Below are 22,821 nucleotides of genomic sequence, written 5' to 3'. Positions count from 1 at the left end.
TCAGATAAGTGACTGCCTCATGAAAAGCAGGAGGAGGACCCTGGACCCTCAAGGGGACCAGGACTTATGTGGACCAAGTTTCTACTATAATAATAATCCCTACCACCCAGGCCCACTTATCTAACAGGCACCATGGCACGTACCCTGGGTAACTTATCCACATAATCCTCAGAACAATCCTAGGAAGCAGGTACTTTCATTCTCCCCATTTTACATTAAAGAAGTGGAGGCCCTAAGAGACTAAGAAACTAATCTAGGACGTAGGTGTGGGCCTGTGTGACTAACGTAGTTAGCCAGTGCACCCTCTACTGGCACCCACCCTTTTCTCCCCACCACTTCCTCCAGCCTGGCCATCATCTCACAAGCTGGACCCCTCATCTCTCACCTGAGCACCTCCCCCCACTCCTACCCTGACCAACCTGTGTGGCTCTCTGTGTCGGGGGCCCATGTCCTGGGGATGTCCTACCTACACCCCTGTCTGGGATTCTTGAGCCCTCAACCCCAGAGCTGAAGCAAAGGGAGAGGAAATTAAAATCTGGCTTAAGCCAAGGCATTTGTCCGGTGTCAAACCTCTCCACTGCTAATGACCTTAGGTGAGTGACTTACCCCTCTTAGCCTCAATTTCCTCATCTGGAAAATCAGATGAGACCTATTATGCTACATGCAAGAATCCTGTAAGCACTGAAGTGGAAAAGCCTCATGCCTGGAATAAAGCAGGAAGTCAAATGTTCCTTTCCTTTATTCCCAGGTGTTCTGAAGATCTCAGCTTGAAGTGTGTGTTCACATACATGTGTGTGTGGTACGTGTGCGTGTTCCAGCAGTTAATTTCCCAGATGTGCCTTTGACACTGGTATTCAGGCTATCTGTCCAGCCCGGAAACCCTCTGCTTAACAAGGGAGAGTCAGAGACTTGGGCGTCCTTTTCCTGCTGGCCCTCTGCTCACGAGCCCACAAAACCAAGTCATTGAATTCAATGTATTTACTGCCACTCAGCAGGGTGAGGACCTGCTAGAAGACAGGGTCAGGGCATTGCCCCTGCTCCCCAGGGACCAAATGCCCTAACCAAGAGGGGAACCAGCCTGGATTGCTCTCAGACTTTGCAGATGACGTGATGCAGGGATCCTGAGTGATGGAGGGTGACGCTGGTCCCTGATGGGAGATGGAGGAGGAGGCAGAGCTGAGGGAGAGAAAAGGGTGTAAGATGGTTCTCATTCCCTCCCTGGGGACAGCCAGAGGCCCCAGTGGACTCAGAAACCCACTCCAAGCCCACACCGCCCCATCCTTTTCCCTCCTAAAAGACTACCTTCTCAAGCAGTTTCAGGAAGCTGGAATCATAGGAGGAATTTGCCAGAAAGGAGTCCTTCAGCTTCAGTTGCAAAGTCATTCCTGGCCCCAAAAGTACAGCTTAGGACCCAGCTGCCAAGGCTGGATTCCCTCAGAGATGCGGGCACTCCTCCCACTTCATCCCCACCCGAGTTCCCCTTCCAGACCTCTCTGTGTAGGGGTTCCACCCTGAACCCCTGGGAGCTCAGGCCTACGGTGCCTCCATCTCTCTTACTCCCCTTCTCAGCCTCTTCTTGCCACGAGGACCCAGGTGGCTAGCCCTCCAGATCTCACCTGTTCCCTGTGAGCTGCCAAGGAGAGTCAGGAAGAGGAAGAGGGACAGTCCAGCCCCCATCGCGGCTACCTTGTTGTTTGCTTCTCAGGCGGACGGAAGAGATGTTGGAAGCTCCGCTGGCCTCTCCTTACCTGGCCCTCCCTTCTGTGCCCCACTCCGTCCTTAGCACAGGTGCGTGTGGGAGATGAGAGGGGGACGCTGGTAACTGGCTTTTCCAGTTCTCTCAAGAACTGTTCTTTGAGGACCCACGAAAGGGCCATCCACTGGGCTGGGGGGCAAATAGAAGGTGGCCCCCTTTCCTCAATCCCATGCCCCACCTCCACAGGTCTCGAGGCTTGAGGGGGTGGATACCCAGTCCCGCAGGGAGGGAAGTTGAGGAGGTGTCCGTCCTGTGGGTGTCTGGGCCCCACCCAAGCCTGGGCCTGTCACTGCTCTTGAGGGATTAATTATTAACTGCAATTAATTTCTATCATTCATGCCACCAAAGACCTCAGGAATGTGCACCCAAAAGGGAGGGGTGGATTACATAAAGCTCTTCCCAAACCCAGGCGCTCTGTCCCCCCAGCCACAGCTGACTTTCTAGGTGAGAAATCTGGGTGACAGGGAACTTTCATTTTGAATGTTTTGTTTTAGTTGCTCTGAAACATCCTAGCTATTTAGGTGGAGACACGAGTTTCCTCAAACATCCTCCCATCCACCCCGCCTTGTGCACTCACGCAAAAGGGATCCCCTCAGCCAACACCCTTTCACACAGGCCTTGGAATGGCAAACATGAGGACAGATGTGTAGAGGGAGCTTGGAACCCATTGTGTTTACCCTCTTTCTTTAAAAGCTGGGAAACGAAGGCCCAGAGAGACTTATTGACTTATTAAAGTCACACAGCAAGTCAGGAGCAGAGAGGTTAGAACCCATCCGTCATGATGCCAGACACAGAATAAGCACAGCAGACTGACGCACCAGTCACGTAAACCCTCTAGAGCATACAAAGACACATGCCTCTTATCTTATTAGCTGCCTCCCTAAGTATCTACAACCCACCCCTAAAAAACCCAGTGGGCCCCAGCACAGAGGGATGGAAGCAGAGAAGGCAGAGTCAGGGAGAAAAGGCAAAAGCAAGACCAGGGAAATGGAGAGGCAGAGGGAGACACTGTCGATACCATAAATATAAATAAAGTGCAATCCAGGGACTCCCAGACTCGCACCGGAGAGCAGGAAGACCAGAACGGGAAGAATTGATGGACAAAAAGATCAGCAGACCTAGCAGATATGAGCAGAGGGTAGAAAGTGGGAAGACAGCTGCTTTCCGGCATCTGAGTCTGCATAGGAGGAGGGTGGGAGCATCCCTATATCTTTCCCAACTGGCGCCCTCTTTCCATATAATCAGAGCTGAGGCTGTCCCATGCCAGGCACATTAGAAACATTATTTCCTTTAATGCTTTAATTATGGCCTCTGAAGTAGATGCGTTACCCCAGTTTTAGGGGTGAAGAAACAAGAACTTAGGCCACGTGACTTGCCCAAGACCCCATTGCTTGGAAGTGGTGGATTCAGAGCTGGGTTCTGAACTTCCTCACTGCACTGTCCCTGAACACGATGCTTGTTGTGCCTGGTGCCCCTCTTCTCCTGTCACTCCTCTTCTGCCAAAGGAATGGAAAGCTCTGTGGGCTGCAGCCATCTGGACGAGAGATGGCCCAGGTGTTCACCCTCCTCCCCTGCCCTGGGTTTTCCTAAGGGTCTGATGCAGTCCCCAGGCGGTGACGCTCTCCACCCCCACCCAGCTCCCAATTCCTGCTTCCCCGAGGGACCTATATATTCTCACCCCCAGTGGTTGTACTTCTAGAAACAAGGGGAGGATTTGGGGATAGGATGCCTGGATCTCTTCCCTTCGATGGGAGTCTGGGCTGGGGATCAACTCGGGTCTGGGGGAGAGATCCCTAATCTGGAAAGAGCCTGAGAGCCCAGTAGGGGAATCCTCAGGCTCTTACTCACTCTTCCCCTCACCCAGTGCTTCCTGGGATCAGACTGGAACAGATCAATCCTCTGGGACAGCTTGGTGACCTCTCCCTGGGGATGGAGATCCTGGTGTTGATGAAGGCCAAGGCACATCTGACTCTCTCGAGACTTGTAATAAGGCCTCAAAGTCTTTAAAGAGCCAGGGAGACAGTCCTGGAAACACACACCAGCTGACACCATGGACACCACACTGGTACTGATCTTGGGCCTGCAGGCCTTGGCTGGATACGGTGAGCATTGGAGCTCTGACTTGAGGCCTTGTGGTCAAGATGTGGACACTGGACCGAGAGAGATGGCCAGCTCTTATGACACCATCTTATCATGTTCTTCTTCCAACAGCTCAGCTGACCCCATTGGGGATCTCTACTGTAGCTGAAGGCATACCCCCTGCCTCTGGGGATATCTCTGCAGGTCTCCCTACCATCTCTGCAGATCTCCCCACCATCTCAGCGAGTTTCCCAACAGTTTCTCCAGCCTCTGGGGTGCTGCCCAGTAGTCCTCAGACTTTATCTCTGACAGTTCCTGGGAGCACTTCAGGAGCAGCGTCAATGTTGCCAAGTGATATTTCTGTTGCTCAATCTGTCTCTGAAGGACTCCTTAGCTTGGCCCATAGCTCTGGGTGGGGGCTTCCGGTTCTCTGCCACGAGTAAGATATGAGTTCCCTGGAAACTCACTGAAGCAGTGCGCTGGCCTTGGTGGCTATACAAAGGCCCTCTTTCTGCTTTTCAACATGTCAACTTTTTCTCTTATAGTGTCTTTTGTATCCTGCCTGACATTTTTTTTTTTTTGCCTACTTTGAGGTCATGAAAATATTCTCCTATTCTTTCTTCTGGAAGCTTTATTCCTTTAGCTTTCAAATGTAAGCCTATAGTGTATCTCAGCTTAATTTCTGTGTATGGAGTGAGGTAGGGGTCAAGTTTCCTTTTTTCCCCTTACAGATAACCAGTTGCTCCAAGACTGTTTATTTCAAAGACCCCCCTTCTTTCTCCACCATAGAATTGTGTGAATCTCTTTATCAAAAATCAAGTCACCAGATACATGTTGAGTCTGTTTCTGGACTCTCTTCTGTCTATTCTCACTCCAGGGCTGCCGTACTTACTGACTGCAGCTTTGCAGCAAGTCTGGAGATCTGGTAGTGTAAGTCTTCCACTTTTGTTTTTCTTTAAGATTGTCCTAGCTATTCTCAATCCTTTCATTTTTATTGACTCAGTTGATCAATTTCTACCAAAAAACTTTCCCAGGATTTCAATGGAGAGGACACTAGACATAATTTCTGCTTCTGCTCTCACTCAGATCTCTTCCAGCCATTTTTCCCCTCTGCCCTTCTAGGATATGTTTCCCCCATGACAGCCCCTGGAACTGCTTCAGCTGGACCTGGGACTTCCACACCCAGTGGGGCTGTGTCAGGAGGCTCCATGACCACCATGGCTAGCACAGCCACAACATCCCCAGGGCTCAGCATCCTGACCAGTAAGGCACTCTTACTTGCACTGGGTCATTGACCTGCAGGCACCTTGGCTCCTGGAGATGAGTGTAGGGACAGGCATTAGTGCCTGCTTTCAACTGTGTTCTGAGGATGTCTGAGGATGTCTCCAATCCTTAAAAGGGTTTCAGTGCCCTCTCAAAGCCTCTGGTCAGACCAGCAGCCAGATGTCTGTTACCTGATTGTTACCTGGTTTTTGACTTCTTTCCCTGTGGCCCGATCTGCCTATCCAGGGCGACAAGCATCCCTTCCAGAGATCCTGTCCTCCCTCCTCCCTCTGTCCCCTTCTCCCTGCCCCTTCAATCCTAGTCTACCCCTCTCACCCTCTCCCGACAGTCTGAAGGCAAGAAATGAGTGGAGAGAAAACCGGACAACAAGCTCTGGCTCCTTTTAGTGACCAGAGTTGGGCTGGGGCAGTGGAGAGGAAAGGGCCTCAGAAGAAGGAGAGAGGCCCACCTGGGGACCCTTGCAGGGCAGACATCACAGGTGGAGAGAGACACGGAAAGTAGAGCCTGCAATATGGAGGAGGGTTCAGAAAGATGGAGAGATGTGGATGTCAGTGAGGAGTTTAGAGATTGAAGGACATGCCCACAGGTGTCAGGGAAGAGTGGCTGGGGCTTGGATTGATGCCCTTTAAAACCCCTCTAGTGAGATTCTGTTCCCAAGATGACAAGACAGAACTCCACAGAGAAACGTGGTCTTAGAATTGCACAGACATCAGCATCACAGAAGGAAAGATGGGAGGTCATGGAGGGCAGTGGAGGATGGGGGCATTGGGGTCCCACTGGCCTTGGTCACTGTCCCCCTCTGTTCCTCAGGCCTGAAGCCTCAGAGAAAGGGCTCCGTCCCAGACTGGGCCATCGTGTTGATCACTCTCACTGTGGTGACAGCAGTCTTCAGCCTACTGTATGGTATTAAGAAGGTGAGTGAAGCTATGGTCCAAATATGTGGGTCTCTGAGGCCAGCGGGGCTGGGACCTAGTGCCCTGGAACTTCAAGATGAACAGGGGCTTCGGGAAAAGATGACAGCCTGCCACACTTAGGGAGGGGCAAGGGGAAAACGGAACCCCAGTCTGGGTGGCTGAGAAGCATTGACCAGGCAGGGATGCGGCCACTGAAGGAGAGGCCGGGGAGCACTGCAGGCTGACCAGCCCCTGGAAGCACTAAATTCAGCTCTAGGCAGTGAAGAATCAACTCCATGAAGTTACAGAACCTGGGTTTTGAATCCTGGCTCTGCCATTATAACTGTGTGATTTTGTTCAAGTTACTCAACCTCTCTGTGCTCCAGATGCCTCATGAATAATAATAATAACTAACACTTGAACAGCACTTATTATGTGCCAAGTGCCACATTTTAGTTCACAGCAGCCCTGTGATATAGGTAATATTATTCCTCTCATTCTACCAATGAGGTAATTTAGTCTTGGATAAAATGAGAAGGATAGTATTTATCTCAGGGCTGTTGGAAGATTAAATGAGTTTATGCATGTAAAGCACTTAGGTGCCTGGCACATAGTAAGTGCTCAGTAAATTAGTCCAATTCATTATTATGATTGTTTTTGCTGGAAGAGGCACTCTGAGAACCTGAGTTATTGAGGGAGGCAGCAGTCCGTGGGGAGAGCTGAGGGCTGGCCAGCAGGTTCCTGGGGCCCTCGGTTAACCCATCCTCTCCATCTCTCATTTCACAGGGCTGCTAGTTCCGGAAGGAGATGAGTGTGGGGTGAGGCTGTGGCTCTGTGACCCCTACAGCTGCCACCATGAGGCCACCAGCCAGTGCTACTCTGTCAAGTGAAAGGGCAGGGCCAGGATAGCCACATGCCCCCCCTGCCTTTGGCCTCCCTCCTTCCTCTCCTGAATAGACTCATTCAGGACTCAGCCTTCGTACTCACACTAACTGGAGACATTTCCTGTGGGTGGATTTCTGGGGTCACTGGCACCCCGGGTCTCTTCCACCAACAGTGTAAGGGGAAGACCACTGTCAGCCACTGAATGAGAGGCTAAGATACCAGTCCCAGCCCTGCCGCCAGCCTGCCGTCTGGTACCTAACCACTCAGATGCAGTTTTCTCTTCTGTAGAAGGAAGCACCGGGGCTGGATGATCTCCAGGGCTCTCCCAGGGCTCACGGAGTCTGGGCAATTGGAACCTTCCTCCCTCTGTTCCCATCCTCTTCCCCGCCTATCAGAGAAGCTCCTTGGCTGAGGATACTTTGTTTGGGCCCCCCCAGGGCACAGGACCAGGGTCCCCCTTACCACCTCCTTCTATATGGAGCCCCCTTGGGCTGGCTTCTGACCCTTTCAAGACCCCCAATTCTCTCATCTCGAACAGGTGAGGAACCCTGTTCTTTGATGCCCACTCCAGGTGGGTGGTGGACACAACTCTTGCTAAATAAAACAGCACCCCCTCCACTGGTCTCCCAGCCACTTTTTAATTTGTCCAAGTGCGTGGACTTTGCTGTCAGGCAGGCACCAGCCAGGTCTAGTCTCTGCTGCTTACAAGATGTGTGACCCTGGACAAGTCACTTCCCTGAACTGAGACTGTTTGTTCTTATCTGTAAAGTGAGGCTGACGTTGCTAACCTCGTAGGTTACAGCCTCATAGGTACAGTGCTCAGCATGCTTCAGTAGCTGGAACAGCTGACACAGCAGTAGCGGGAAGGGTTGTTTTGTGACCGGCCCCTCAGCCTCTAGCTCAGACACAGCAAGCTCTACTGACACTAAGAGGTCCATGTGAGCTTCCACCTACCTCCAGGTTCCTCCACCCAAGATGTCTGTGTCCTCTGGAGGAAGCTGTGCCTAAAAGAGAAGGAGACGTTTATCTACACAACAAAAACAGAGATTCTCAACCTCTGATACCAGTGGCATGTTGGGCTGGAGAGTTCTTTGTTGTGGGGCTGTCCTGTGCATTATGGGATGGCCAGCAGCACCTCTGGCCTCTACCCACTAGGTGCCAGGACAAACCCCCTCCCCCAGTTGTGACACGAATGTCTCTGGACTTTGCTAAATGTCCCCTGGGGGGCTAAGTTGCCCCTCCCTATTGAGAACCACTCTTCTAGAGGCCTGCGTCCCTGGGGGAAATGGTGGGGTAGCAGATTAGTGGAAAGGGGGGTAGTCAGTTACTTCTGGGTCCAGACGGAGTGGCAGGGGAGGGCCTGCCTCTGCCTCAGTTTCCCCATCCTGCAGGATGCATGGCTCTGGAGGCAGGCTGCCTGTTTCTGAGTAGTCGCTCTTTGGCCTGACTCCAGGAAGCCTCATTAATCTCTCATTAATGGCGTTAATGAGAAGTTGGCCTCTCCTCTTCCTACCCATTCCGACCCTGCCTCAGGCTTAGGGACCAGTCACATCAAGTAATGAGAGGAATTCACAAATTCAGTCCTCTTGTCCTCCCGTGGAACCCCGCAGCCCCGAGGTCCTGGCCTCCTGCCCTCTAGGTCCAGCCCTCTCCACCCCCTCTGCTGGCTCCACTTCCCCCAAAGAGGCAGAAGCCAGCCCTGGCTTCCACTCCTTTCAGCCAAGTCAACATTACCGATATCTCCTGGGAACCAGGCCCCGTCCCAGGTGCTGGAGACACGGCAGTAATCAAGGCAAAGACTTTCCCTGCGGGATGCTTACCTTCCAGTACAGGAGACCCAAAGGGAACAAATTAAGTGAGTGATGGGGGTGGTGACTTAGGCCCCTGGACCCACAGCTGTCTCTCTCCTTACAGCCCCTGGTAGTTTGTCCTCCCCCCTACTCCAGCTCCAGGCACTATCACTCAGCAGCCCAGTGTATAAATTTTGACAATCTCTGAGCAAATGCTTGCTTCGGGCAAGGAATCAGGAAGAAGGGGACAGTGGAGACTCCAGGAAGATCCTGGAAATGAGATGTCTGCATTTCTGTTTGGGGGTGGATGGGGGCTTGGAGACAAAGAGATAGCACTGGGCTGAGATGAGGAGGGAAAGTGGGGAGGGGAGGCAGAGCCCCTGTCAGCTGAGCATCTCTGCCAAAGATCTCAGCTTCATTGCCTCTGGGTGACCTGGACCTGCCTGCATCCCTGGTGAGGCAGGTGATGTCAGTCTCTGGGGTTCTGTATCTGCCTTGTCTCATCTCTGCCGTTGCCCCAGTGTCCCCACTGTCCCCACTTCTTGTTGGGTCGTCTCTGGACATCTGGAAGCAGCCGTCCGCAGCAGTGAGCCAAGTGAGGGCTTTCCACCGGTGTCAAGGGAGGGCTTTCCCCCTTCTCGGCTCCTATACTCTTTCACCTGATACTGACAGATAGCTCCACCCAGGGCAAAAAGAGTGACCATGTGTGAGTAAGGGGTGTGGAGAGCTGTGCTGATGTAAGAGAGGTGAGGTGTGCAGCTGGAGAGGAACCAGAATTTGAGTCTCCTCCCAGAACCCAGCATCCAACCGTCCCCCTCCCCACCCAACTCCAGCCAGAACTCAGTCCTTCTAGAACCTGTCATCTGCCAGCAACCTACCCAGAGCCCCTCACCCAACCCCACTTCCTCCACTGGGGCTGGGGCAGGAGCCTGCCCCCTCCCAGTTTTCTTTCCCTGCCCCCAGACCCCACCCCTTCAGTAGGCACCCACGCTCCTCACTCCGTGACGAAGCAGCTGCGGTCTCGTGTTATCAGGGCACCCCTGCGGGATGGGGTGGTTCCATTTGTTTAAGATTCAGGCCAGAGGGGCCCCAGCCCCATGACGTCAAACCTGGGCCTATATAAGCTGAGGGGACCCCAGCCCACAGCCTCAAGCAGCCGTCCAGCTCCATCATGGCCCAGCTCGCCCACTGTCTCCGTTCCATCTTTGTTCTCCAGTGCTGCTTTCTCCTTTTTCTCTTTCTGGAGGCAGGTAAGATGCTCTCAGAGGCGAAGGGGTCACTATCACATAGGGGGATAGAAGGCAGAGGGGAGTTGTATCTTACCACTCATAGGGTTGATGGCCAATCATAGAAATGAGCAGCAGGTGAATGTGTGGTGGGACGTGGGGTGGGTACGGAGCTGCCGCATTTGGTTGTCTAGGGTGTTCACTGCTCAAGTTTGCTGGCTAAGGGGCATGTCAGAGGTGAAATACAGCCTATGCTCTGCTCCTGAAGACATGGCCTGCAAGGCTGCAGCCACCAAAGAAGGGGCTTCTGCTAGTCTGGATATAGACACCGTTTGGGCTAGTAGTCTGGGGTGGGCAGCAGCAAGGACCTGACACTCCCAGAGCACCTGCTATGTGCAAGGAATTCACAGATGCTTGAGATACTTCATTTCACGTCATGTCCTCAAATCCCCTAGGGTGGTTAATAATGATCCCATCTTCTAAAGAGAAGAGTGAGAGTCAGAGATGTAAAGGGGCTTGTCCAAAGTCATGGTGGCAAACAGGGATTCTGCCACACCATCCCCGCCACCGCCCTTGGAGGCATAGGGTGCATTTCTTTCCCAAGAGCCCTATTCAGTGTTGACTGTGGGTGCTGACCCACGTAACTCGTCTGGGCTTCTGCAAAACGGGAGGGATGCTGCCTGGCTGACACCAACGGTTGCAGCTTCCTAAGTGTTTACTATACACCAGGCATTGTTCCATGTTTGCTTATTTAATCCTCACAGTTACTTGAAAAGGTGTGTGTGGTTTGTCCCCGTTTTACAGTTGGGAAACATCCCAGGGCTTAGGTGAGAAAGTAAATATGGAAAAGTTTAATGAGCAAAACAGACCCTCCAAGTTAAAGCGAAATTGCCAAATTAGTTCACTTAGTGAAGAGATATTTCTGAGGCTGAGCCCAGGGAGCGGAGGTGCCCAAACACAGGGGCAGTTTAGAGGGGCCTGGGCGAATCGGAGGAGGGTCTTCACAAGGTAGATGCTTGGCAAAAATAGATTCAGAGAGTCTCTCTGAGTACTGCATGGGCTCATCCATGGTAATGGCGTTGATGACCCCAAACCAGGGCTGGGAAAGTCATGCATCTGGATGCTCCAGGCAGTACTGGGGGTGGGGCAGGTGGCAGCTTTTCCTTCCCATAGTGTTTGACCAAGGGTGATGTTACAGGATTTCTCCTCCCCCAAGCTCAGGGGGAACTGGGTGGGTAGCCTGGGCAGCTGGCAGACAGCAGGGACAGGGGCTGAGGAAGCTCTGAGCTGTGTCCGCTAGGTCTCAGCAGTGCCTTGATTTGATGCTCTTCCTCCCACCTGGAGGTCTGGGGACAGAGGCACCAGAGCCGTTCTCAGCCGCCCACTCTCCAGTCTCACCCACCTTCTCTGCCCCTTCCGGTCAGGCTGATTGTCCCACCTGTTGCTCTCCACCCCCTCCTGTTGGTGTTGCTGCCCAGGATGCAGAACCTGTAGGGGGCAGAAGGGAATGCGTCCTAAATCAACTCACACACATTTCCCCCGTCCTTTTTCTTCTCACATTCACTTTTGAGGGCGATTTATTCTAGGGCACATGACAGGCACAGGGTGGACTTGAAATCCGAATTTGAGTGCAGGACACGCTAGGCTCTGTGGGTGTGGTCTGGGAGATGGCATGCTAGAACTTGGCTAGCCGGGATGGAGGGGACAGGTAGGGAGGGCAAGAGCCTCTGGTCTTGCTCAGATCTTACAGAGAAGAGCAAAAAGGTGATGGGTGAGGAGGGTTTGAGGCTGAGGTGGGGTTGGGATGGGCACAGGGTGGAACTGGAGTGTGAGTCAGGGTTGGGCGATGACCGTGTCCAGCAGAGAGTGAGGTCAGGGCAGAGAGGGAAGAGTGATGAGCAGAATGGATGGAGACCTTTGGCTCACAGTTCTGGGGTATGACCTGCCATTTGTCCATAGGGTCAGCCAACCCCAGATGCAGATCATGAGACCCTAGAACCCCAGGGGCTGCATCACGCTGCCACAGAACCATAGGAGCTGAACCTAGATTAAATCATCGCTAAGGAAAGCACAGTTGGGGCTGGGGTCCTGAAGAGAATCTGAAAAGGACATTTGCCTACAGTTCTGTCATAATTTCTACCACAAAAATAATACTTGCTCATTCCAGAAACTGGAAAATAGAAAAAAAAATTAGGAAGAAAAATCAAATCTCTCCTAATTAGCTCTTGTTGTCACCCAGGCAACCATTTGAGTGTATTTCTTTTTAGTCTTTTGACTCTGTCTGTGATTTAGGTCACATATTGAACTTACACTGTATGGACATTTTAGCAAGCATTTAATTTTTGCAAATGGAGTAAGTCATTTTTGAAGGGCAGGACACCAAGAAACACCAGAAACGCTCTTTTAAAGTGAGACTGCTCTGACAGAAACCCCAAGGCACAAGTCACTTAGCAGGATGTCCATCTTCTTTTCAAATGAGTGAATAAAGCAGATTGAAGAGGCCTTTGGAATTGTATATAGTTTCGATGTTGTGAGATTTGTTTCCATTCTTTCATCCAGGCTAGGCATCCACCTCCAGTGTCTTATGCTAAAACCAGATTTTATTCTCTGCCAAAAAGTGACCAAAAAGGTTTTTTTCAGACCGTTGTTGTAGTTAGGGGAATGAACAGCTCATGGTGAGAATTTCCTAGGAAAATAAAGTTGCTACCAATGGTAGGTCTCCTGGGGAGAGAGATGGTCCTCTCATCCTGGGAGTTTAGTCACTGACTTGCTTCATAGCTCAGGACCAAGGACTCCTTGAGTTTTGATTCCAGATTTTCTAATTGATGGATCCACAACCATGTGATGCAGATCTAGAATTCCAAGATCTAGTTATCTGAGTCTAATTATTGACTGTGTGGTTCCTATGGTTAAATAACAACCAATAGCCCAAAACCGGTGGGTTAGAAACCTTCTTCCAACTTCTTTTCATCTCAGGGACTCAATTACTTAACACAGCAGAAGTTACCCCTTGGTCTTCCAATCTTTGGTGGTCACAGTTATGTTTGATTTTACTTAATGTGCATAACAAAAAGTTGTTGGCATGGCTTCTGAAGAGTTTTCACCAGTCTTAAAATATTCTCTCTCATTCATCCATTCAACAAATATTTATGAAGTGCCTCCTATGGACCAGACATTCTGCACTGGAGACATAGCGATGAATAAAACACACTTGACCTATAGAATGTATAGTGTGGTCTTAACCAGTAAAAACCTGGCCCTGGGAGCCCGGAATGTGTGTTCCAAGTTGTGGCTCAACCTCTTACTTGCTGGGTGTCTTTGGGGAGATTACTTAACCTCTCTGAACCTTGTTTCCTCGTCTATAAAAAGGGGAGACTAACAAATAGTTCTCTACCTCAAAGGGGTGTTGTGAAAAGTAAATGAGTTAATATATGTCCTCCTCCTGAGGAACTGTTTGTCTCACAGTGAGTGTTCCAGAAAGGTCAGCCATGGTTGTGGCTGTGGGATTGTGTGCAAGTCACCATTTCTCCATGAAACTCAAGTTTCTTGGCTATAAAATAGGGAAGTTGACAGCTTCTAAAGTACCTCATGGGGAGCTGGGAAGTCAGTACCCCGAGAGGACAACCCAGAAAGAGGACAACTGTGGGGCAACCCAGTCGAGCATCTGACCCAGAGAAGGGGCCCAAGAAGTGATGGCCCTTGTCGGTACTGCTGCCAAAGGAATCAGAGAATGGAACTGGCCCGGTGAAGTGAGGACCTGGCAGTTCAGCCCTCCTCTTTCTCCCCAACCTCGAATCCCATTAGAGACTTGGACTTCTCTCCCACCCTCACCCTCTTCTCATCCCACTTGTGTTTCTTTCAAGGACTGAGTTCCGCAACCCTCAACCCTCCCTGTCAGCAGGGAAGTGAGCATATCATGGTTTCCTGGGATTGGGAGTGTGTCTGGGTTCTGGTTGCCACCTTGAGCTAACAGAGCCTGGAAATCTCAGTCCTATAACCCCACTGTCTCTCTCTCACTCTCCGGTGATCTCCTGGCTTGCACTCTCTGGGCTAGATATCAGAGACACCTCCTCTTTCCCCACTGGTTGTTCTTCCATGGATTTACAGCCAATATCTGTTCATCGATAGGAGTGTTCCCCTCACACCCTGTCCTTAAACACAGCCAGTCCCTCCCAGAATGCAGCTGTCCCACTCACGCCTCCCAGGACCCCCAGGTAGATATCCTTCTTTCAGAAAGGCCACCTTCTTCTATCCCAGACGGCTTCAGGTGCATGAAGAGGGGGAGCCAGTGGGGAACCATAAGGGCTGAATCATCTCATCTGCTTCCCTGAATCCAGACCAACTTTAATCACCAAAATGAAAGTTTCCCATCCCCTCCTCCACGCATCCTCCACCCCTCCTCATATCCTCTCACTGGTCCCCTGTGCCTACTTACTAATCCCGGTGGGAAGTGTTGCCAGAGGTCTTAACCTCAGTCTCTCACACAGTTACATCTGGGATGGAGCTGGAATATTATGGAAAGATGGAGATTCTCATATTTATTCCCTTGCCTCTCAGCTCTGCCATGGAAAAGGCAACTCCATTCCATAAGTATATAAACCCTAAGGGAGCACTTGCAAAGCAAAATGCCAGTCAATGTGTACTATTCAAATCCTACAATTTGGTCTGAATTACTATGCTGTACACCAGAAACGAACACAACATTGTAAATCGATGATACTTCAATTAAAAAAAAATCTTACAATGTGATAAGCCAGACAGGAGGTAGAAGTTGACAAGCACACAAACAACTGTAAGGTCAAGTTGAAGGTAGCAGGAAAGAGTAACTAACAAAGAATTTTTTTTGAGCACTGAGATGAAGCTGGATCTTATCAGCTTGGAAAGATCAGGAAAGATGCCATAAAGGTGGAAAGATGCCATAAAGGTAGAAAGATCTGAAATTGAGAACTGAAGAGTAGAGATGGAGAGGAGAGGGGTGGCATTCTTGCTGAAAGCACAGCCTGAACAAAGGTCCAGGGACTGGAGGTGAGAATGGGGATTAGATATCACAATATTCTGAACAGACTGGCTGGGGGGACACACCTCGGGTAATAAGGGACCCCTAGAGATGAAGTGAGAAGGGAAGTAGGGAAGAGGATGGAGAAAGTTTCTTATTCGCTTCTCTCCTTTCACAAGTGTCATCACACTTCAAACATCTCGGCAAACTCCTGAATTACCACCATCCATTCATTTGTTCCTTCCAACTCCAGGCTATTCTGACGGAATATCTTCAGGAACCAGCTCTCCAGACCTCCCTAAAGCTACAGAATCCAGTAAGCCAAAACACCAATGCAATACCACACCCCATCGCCAGGCTAAAGATAACTCCATAAACTCTGTAACTCATCCTGAAGCACCTCTGACTTCTGAACAAAATGCCAGCAATCAAGAAGGCCTAAGTAACCGGAATGAACGCACAATCACTAGCACAAGTGCGGGATCTGTTGAAAAACAGGCAGCCACAACACGCAACAGCAAGACAACTTGTCATAAGCGCACAACAATCAGAAGAGAAACAAGCAACGAGTACCCAATAGAGCCCACAGGACATGGAGAAAAGACCACATCAGGCCACAAGAGGACCACAGGCGCCTCGGCAGAACCCACGGGACACAGGGGAAAGACCACACCAGGTCACGAGAGGACCACAGGCGCCTTGGCAGAGCCCATGGGACACGGAGGAAATACCACACCAGGCCACGAGAGGACCACAGACGCCTCAGCAGAATCCACGGGACATGGAGGAAAGACCACACCAGGTCACGAGAGGACCACAGACGCCTCGGCAGAACCCACGGGACACGGAGGAAAGAACACACCAGAGCACGAGAGGACCACAGGCGCCTTGGCAGAGCCCACGGGACACGGAGGAAAGACCACACCAGGTCACGAGAGGACCACAGACGCCTCGGCAGAACCCACGGGACACGGAGGAAACAACACACCAGAGCACGAGAGGACCACAGGCGCCTTGGCAGAGCCCACGGGACATGGAGGAAAGACCACACCAGGTCACGAGAGGACCACAGGCGCCTTGGCAGAGCCCACAGGACACGGAGGAAAGACCACACCAGGTCACGAGAGGACCACAGGCGCCTCGGCAGAGCCCACGGGACACGGAGGAAAGATCACACCAGGCCACGAGAGGACCACAGACGCCTCGGCAGAGCCCACGGGACACGGAGGAAAGATCACACCAGACCACGAGAGGACCACAGGTGCCTCAGCAGAACCCATGGAACATGGAGGAAATAACACATCAGGCCACAAGAGGACCACAGGAGCCCCTTCCATCACATCAGAAGCCCCTAGCAGCAAGAGCCAACCACACCAGAATAGCTCGAGGGAGAATGATTCCTTCCCTGCATGGGCCATAGTTGTTGTGGTCCTGTTGAGTGTGATTCTCCTCCTGGTATTCATTGGCCTGATCTTCTTGGTAAGGGAGAGTTATGCCCCAGGGGAATGAACCCATGGGATAGGGAGTTGAAAAGTTATGGACCAGCACTAGAGGGAATAATGAGTCTAGGAAAAGACATATGGTTTGTGGGATGGTAATAGAGGGGCTGTGGTGGTGGAAACTATGGGGGGAGAAAATAGATGTGTGGGACATGAAAAGTGAAATTAGGAAGCAAGCTGTAGCTGGGAGAAAAAGGTATAAAGTAGGGAAAATTTGAAGGTTAGAGATAGAGTCTAGGGTGTGAGAATAGGGGATATTAGGATAGGGAAAATAAGACAGAAGAAGAAATTGCAGATAAAGTTTGGGACTCAGTGTATTGGATCTGGGGCTGGAATAAGGATCAAGGTTTGGATGGAATCTTGGGGAAGCAGTAAGCCAAAGTTCCCAGGGTCCGGGAGAAGAGAATCAAAGGACCTGAGATGGGTGTTGAGGAAAGCAAACAGCATGGCAGATGGTACTCATTCCTCTTTTCTCCTCTCACAGTTCTGCTCTTTGAGGGGAACACACAGTGCACAGATCCAGAACACTGAGGACAATGACCCAGAGTATTATGGCGGCCACAATTCCTACCCAGTCCACTTGATGGAGCAGCAGACTCTTGGAAAGACCCCTTCCCCACGATGATCCTTCAGAAATCGCCCACCCTCAGCTCTTCCATGCCCTGTCTCTTTCCTAGATGGAAGATTAGACCCACAATTCCTATTTCCTTGACTCCAGGAAGGGCAAAGTACTGACAGTTAACACATTAACCCTTCAACTGCTGTGTTCTTATTGAAACTGGTCAAGGGATGAAGGGATAAGCAAAAAGGGTGTGTGTTTGGAGTATAAAAAAAGAAAGAATGAGTAATACAAGCAAGTATTCTCTGTAGAAGATGATGATCTGAAAATGAAAAGATGTCTGATAGATACATGAGGTGGGGACAAATACAGGCTCTGAGTCCTGTGAGAGGTGGTGCAGTGAAGGGATTTTGGGGAGCCTTAGAAAGCAATGCCCCAGGCCTGACTGAATCAGGATTATGGGCAGGGGGAGATGGAAGACAGAGCCCCTGGGTTTCAGGACCAACCTATATTATCTCCACCTACCATCACTTAGAGTTTGTGTGTAAACAGGCTTATCTCTGAGTTTCCAGGGCCCCTGACTTTTTGTTTGGTTCTGTTTTTTTTTTAACAATTTTATTGTGCTATAATTCCTATACAATAAACTACATATATTTCAAATGTACAATTTGATGACTTTTGATAGATGTATACACCTATGAAACCACCGCCACAATCAAGATACCTAAAATTTCCATCACTCCCCAAGAGGTGCAAATTTCGAACCCCTAATTTATCCCTTCCTATCCCCTTTAGTGACTTTTTGGTTTTTTTTTTTTTAAATAGGATCCAAGGAGAAAAGATTTATTTTCCTTTCCACCCTCTCCAATCCCAGGAGAATTCCAGAAAAGATCATAAATATCTCTCACCCAGATGGCTCTTCCCTCTTCCTCCTGAATCCCTTAGTTTTTCTAAATGTCTACAGTGGGCTTCCTGTGGGTTTGACTGGTGGGTGGTGGGTGGGCACGCAGGGAGGGATTTTTGTTGGCCTGCAGTCTCATGCATAGATCCCCATCCCAGACCTTCCCTGAGGGTGTTTCCCACGCATCATTTATTTTCCTGTCTCTTCCTCCAAAGCCCCAAAGTCTTGGCTTTTTCCTGTAGGAGTCTTCTCTATTGCCCCTGTCCTCTCTCCTCATGCCTTCATCCCAGATTCTGATATTTTTCCCCAGAGACATTTCATCTGTGTACATTTTCTGGATTTTCTCTCCAATTTGTTAAAGCCCTTTCACCTACTACTGGTTGGGTAGAGGGAAAAGGGAGAATCAAATGATGACAGATAGCTTCTTTCTATCTATTGGTCTTTTTATAATAAAGTATACACTATTTACAAAGTAAAGCATCATTAGAAGAGCCAGCCTGAGTTCATGCTGGGCTCATTTGCATGGTGACCCAATGAGGAGGAAATGTGTTAATTCACAAGCAAGTATTTCTAAGCACCTTTTATATATTTTGTTGAGGACTACAAAGAAGGATAAGACACAGCTCCCATCTGAGACACAGAGACAGGAGAATTAAATAATTCAGTAAGAGTTTTCACAAGGCAGTACCACATAGTATAAAACCAGACTCTAAAGAATTAAACCCAATATCTACGGGCATCTGCCATATCCCACTTCACAGTAGGACACCAGCCCTGCTTCAGGGCCCAGGTGTCAGTCCCAGCAGGACCACTGCCCATCATCCACGTAGCCTCAGCTGTCACTCTGACCAGAGGAGGGTGGCATCAGCGTCTTCACTGATCGGGAAGGCACTCTAGTTTTCCACAGGCATTCCAACCTTAACTCCTGCCAGAAGCAACTAGCAGGGCTGTGGGTAGCTATCTGTGGGAAAGCTGGAGGCCCATCCTGGACAATAATCCTAATCTGGACACTCTTGTCACTGAATTATCTGCCAGGAGGGCCCTCAGACAAAGAGTCTCTGAATCTCCCACTAGAGATCTGCTCTGCCCAGAAAGGAGGCACACAGGTGCCAGTGGGACCTCAGATTTATATCCCTGGAGAGAAAGCCTTGAGGCAGAGAGGGACACCTGGGTTCCAGAAGAGCACTGGAGTGCCATAGGAAAAAGGAGGAGGCCGCCCAGTTTTTAGTTATCTGGGCAGATGGGACTCAGCATGAGGCAGCTGCCAGGACAGGAGTGTCACTCACCCTGGACAGAAAGCAGATAACCCCCAACCCCAGCCTCTAACCATTGAATTTCCCCAGGCTGAACCCTAATTTAAAAACCTTAATTTAAAAATAACCAAACCAAACCAAAATAACCAGGTTCTACTGTATAGCACAGGGAACTATATTCAATATCTTATAAAAAATAATATGAAAAGGAATATATATACTTATATACATAACTGAAACACTACACTGTACAACAGAAATTAACACAATGTTGTAAACCTACTACCCTTCAATAAAAATACATACATACATAAATAAAAACCAAAACAAAATAAAGCAAAATATCCAACCCAACCAAGGTCTCAAGGATCAAAATGGAGCACTGGGGCTCAAAGGGTGTGTGTTTGGGGGAGTGGGGAAGGTTCTTCATGTCCCAGATGCAGGTAAATGGGGACCCCACCCCCAACCCCCACAAGGCCACCTCTGACATCACCACTTCGTCTTCAATATACTGACCGCTGGTCCAGCGGTTGCAAACTGTACTTCATAAGCTAAGTCTTGTCTGCTGTCTCTTTTCCCAAATAAAGTCCTATTGGAGCACAGCCACACCTACTTGTGCACATCTACAGCTGCTTTCCAGCTACTTTGCATAATTATGAGAGAGACTGTGATCAAATATCTTAAAAATTTATCATCTGACCCTTTACAGGAAAAGTTCGCCAACCCTTGCTCTAATCTAAGACCAAAACTAATTTTTTTCATACTCCGGCACTTGCTCTGATTAAGGCCACTTCTGCACTTGCCATCTGCACTCCTGTTGGAACTGTTTCTACCCACTTTGTTCTGAGCCTCCCGCTGCTATTCCAGTGATTGGCGCTGTTCCAGTTTCAGTGTAGCCACTTCTGGTCTAAACACAACCACCTCCACCGCCTCTTCTATATTAGGTCCTCCCACCTTGTCTGAGTTTACCCTCTCCTATCCTTGGGGCCAGTCTCCTCCACGTGGGTCAGGTTCTTCCACATCTGTTCTGCGCACACTCAGCTCGTCTTTGTTGACCACTATGATTGTGTTCAATTCTGTCACCTCTGCTCCAAGTCACGATCACTGTCTCACCCATGAATAAACCTGATTCTATCATCTCTTCCTCTGACATCATCCTTACATCCAGTGACTACATCACAAGGCATCAAACTCTATTCCCTTTATCCCAGCCCACTCTCTTCTCTGTGGGTGGCTACCTCCCTGAGTGAATGGATCTCCCACTTCTGCATCAATCATGGTCACACTTCCTTAATCTTCTGACTCCACCATCAGTGGCACTGTCCATGCATATATGTTACCTCTTCTTTCTAAGATATCCACTTCTATTCTGGGAACCATGGCCTCAGACGAATCACTTCCTACCATCTCTCCTCCCACTGCAAAACCTCTCTTCAAACCTGTAGCACCCCAGGTGTGTTAGATTCAACCCCTCTGCTCTAAGTACCCCTCTCTCCTCGTTAAGTATCTCTACTACAAATGCGTCATATTGTGTGACTTATTTCCCAGGCACTAGGACCACTGGAACTAGAACAACTACCCCCATCTCTGAGCTCCTGGAATGGACTCCACAGTGCCTGTTACCAGCAGTACAGTCCTTGGGACAATGCAGAATACCACTGGCCTGGGCACATCCACTATTGGAGTGTCATTGACCACCTCAGTCCCAGATACCAGGACCACCAGGACAGGGTCTTCCCAACCACCACTCCCAAAAAATAAGCCCAGTCACCATGGGCACAAACACAGTTAGTGTGAGCCACATACCAACACATGTGATTAAACCAAGTGGATATTTACAGCTCTGGGGCATCATCCTCATCTCTCTGGCTGCGGTCGTGGTTGTTGGTGGACTGTTGGTAGGACTGAATTTTTGCCTGGTGAGTTACTGTGCATGAAGACAGGGGAACCCACCTAGAAGATGGATCATGAGTGGGAATAGAAGAACGGGAATAGGACCACTAAGATATTCAGAACGAGAAAGCAGTGTGCGGAGAGTCACGTGTATCCTAACCCAGTCACCCTAAGGGCAGCAGGAGAGAACTCGCAGTCTCACAAGTTCAGCTTTCTTGGCTCGTTGCACCAGAGGAGACTGTATGCTAGAGGGAGTAGAGTAAGGAGCTTCTTACCAACTAAGGAGAAAAGAATTACAGTATTGAGGGAAGTGTGGCGTTTGGGTGAAAGTCGAATGCAGCAGAGTTTTAGTTCTCTCAAAACAAAACAGGGCTGTGTGTACAAGGGTCCACAGCAGTTCTAGACCATGAAGTGGACCCAGTTTTCTTGGAAACTACAAAGTTACAAGAGACGTGGAACATTGTACACAGAAATTGTAATCTGCCCTGGGGTAACAAATCCAGGATGCTTCTCTGAATCAAAGTAACAGCTTCTTGAGACAAGAATGGGATATTTCCTTCTTACTGATGTATCTTCAAACAGCAAATTTGTGATAGCCAATGATTTTAGAGAACTGAATTTTTCATCAGCTCAATCATTGAAAATGAGTAGGTCCCTCAGAGAAAGGGGTTGTTTTGATGCTTTACAGCTGTAAAGGGGAAAATATTCTTTCCAGTGAACTCTGCAGCTGGCTTTATCTACATTGTTAAAGGCAGAGTAGACTGTTACTTTCTCAGTCTGATGTTTACTTTTTCACATATGGTAATACAAAGACCAGAGAGGACAAAAAACAGAAAATGTCAATCAAAATATAAATCATAACTACTACATATAAAATAGATAAACAACAAGGTTGTATTGTATAGCACAAGGGACTATATTCAATATCTTGTAGTAACTTATGGTTAAAAAGAATATGCTCGTATATGACTGAAGTATTGTGCTGTACAACAGAAATTGACACAACATTGTAAACTGACTATACTTCACAAAAATATATTTTTAAAAATATCAATCATAGATGTAGTGAGACATAGAAAAAAGAGAGAAAAAAGCTGAAGGGTGCCCCAAAAGAGAGATAAGAGCATCAGTCTATGTGATGTTGATGAGACGAGCATGAAGGAAAGCATATCTTTTATCAAATAGCTGGAACTTAGTACAATAAAAAGGATTTCGAGAAAGTGATGAACATTTGCACCCCCAACAGATTTTCCATGATCTTTATAGACATTACCATGTGCAACTTCCCAGGGTGAGAGTGAAGGCCTCTTTTCCCCTCCTTTTACGATTGTATCCAAGTGAAAAGAAAATCACTTTGATAGATACCTGTTAGCACAGCTCAAATAGGCTGGAAATTCAAGATACCTGATTACCTACTAAGGGCCAATAACAAGAACGTAACCTTAGCAAGGACAGAAGCCCCAGAGACGTGTACTAGGGAAGGCTTCTGAGCCTCTGAGAGCTGACCTATTTCAAGGCCTGAAACCCACTACAGTTCCCTGAGGTGGGTGTGACAGCCACGCACCAGCAGCAGACTACACTTCTGCATTCTATTCCCCATTTTGATCTTAATTTTCTATTCTAATATATCTTTTTTTTGTTCTCTTTTTGAAAAAGATATTTCTACTTTCCCATTTCTGCAGTATGTATTCCTGTAAGTAGTCTTCAGCATGTGTAGGATAAGCCAGAGTTACACATTAAGTAAATTAAGTAAATGAAAAAATTCACACACCAGCCACAAATGGTGTGTGAAGACACAAATGATTTA

The 22,821-nt window shown here is 49.1% G+C and overlaps 2 protein-coding genes across 3 annotated transcripts in view; one reads left to right on the top strand and one right to left on the bottom strand.

The window, feature by feature from the left end:
* Positions 1 to 1,089: 1,089 nt before the first annotated feature.
* Positions 1,090 to 22,821, bottom strand: part of SFTA2 (surfactant associated 2) — a 40,735-nt gene continuing 19,003 nt past the window's right edge. Inside the window, exons 2-5 of one of the 2 annotated variants that reach the window (XM_072945408.1) lie at positions 11,316 to 11,401; positions 7,852 to 7,901; positions 1,303 to 1,385; positions 1,090 to 1,176 (exon numbers count right to left, since the gene is read on the bottom strand). In XM_072945408.1, the coding sequence (XP_072801509.1) occupies positions 1,090 to 1,176; positions 1,303 to 1,385; positions 7,852 to 7,901; positions 11,316 to 11,401 (306 nt within the window). Of the gene's footprint in view, positions 1,177 to 1,302; positions 1,404 to 1,616; positions 2,013 to 7,851; positions 7,902 to 11,315; positions 11,402 to 22,821 lie in introns of those variants that run through there. The other variant, XM_072945409.1, reaches the window with a different exon arrangement.
* On the top strand, positions 9,859 to 17,033 carry MUCL3 (mucin like 3). Its single transcript, XM_072945405.1, has 3 exons — positions 9,859 to 9,937; positions 15,163 to 16,388; positions 16,893 to 17,033. The coding sequence occupies exons 1-3, from the start codon at positions 9,859 to 9,861 to the stop codon at positions 17,031 to 17,033; spliced, it is 1,446 nt and encodes a 481-aa protein (XP_072801506.1).

The sequence above is a fragment of the Vicugna pacos genome, chromosome 20, assembly GCF_048564905.1.
Source record: "Vicugna pacos chromosome 20, VicPac4, whole genome shotgun sequence".
Lineage (NCBI taxonomy): Eukaryota > Metazoa > Chordata > Mammalia > Artiodactyla > Camelidae > Vicugna > Vicugna pacos.
This window is presented reverse-complemented; position numbering and strand designations above follow the sequence as displayed.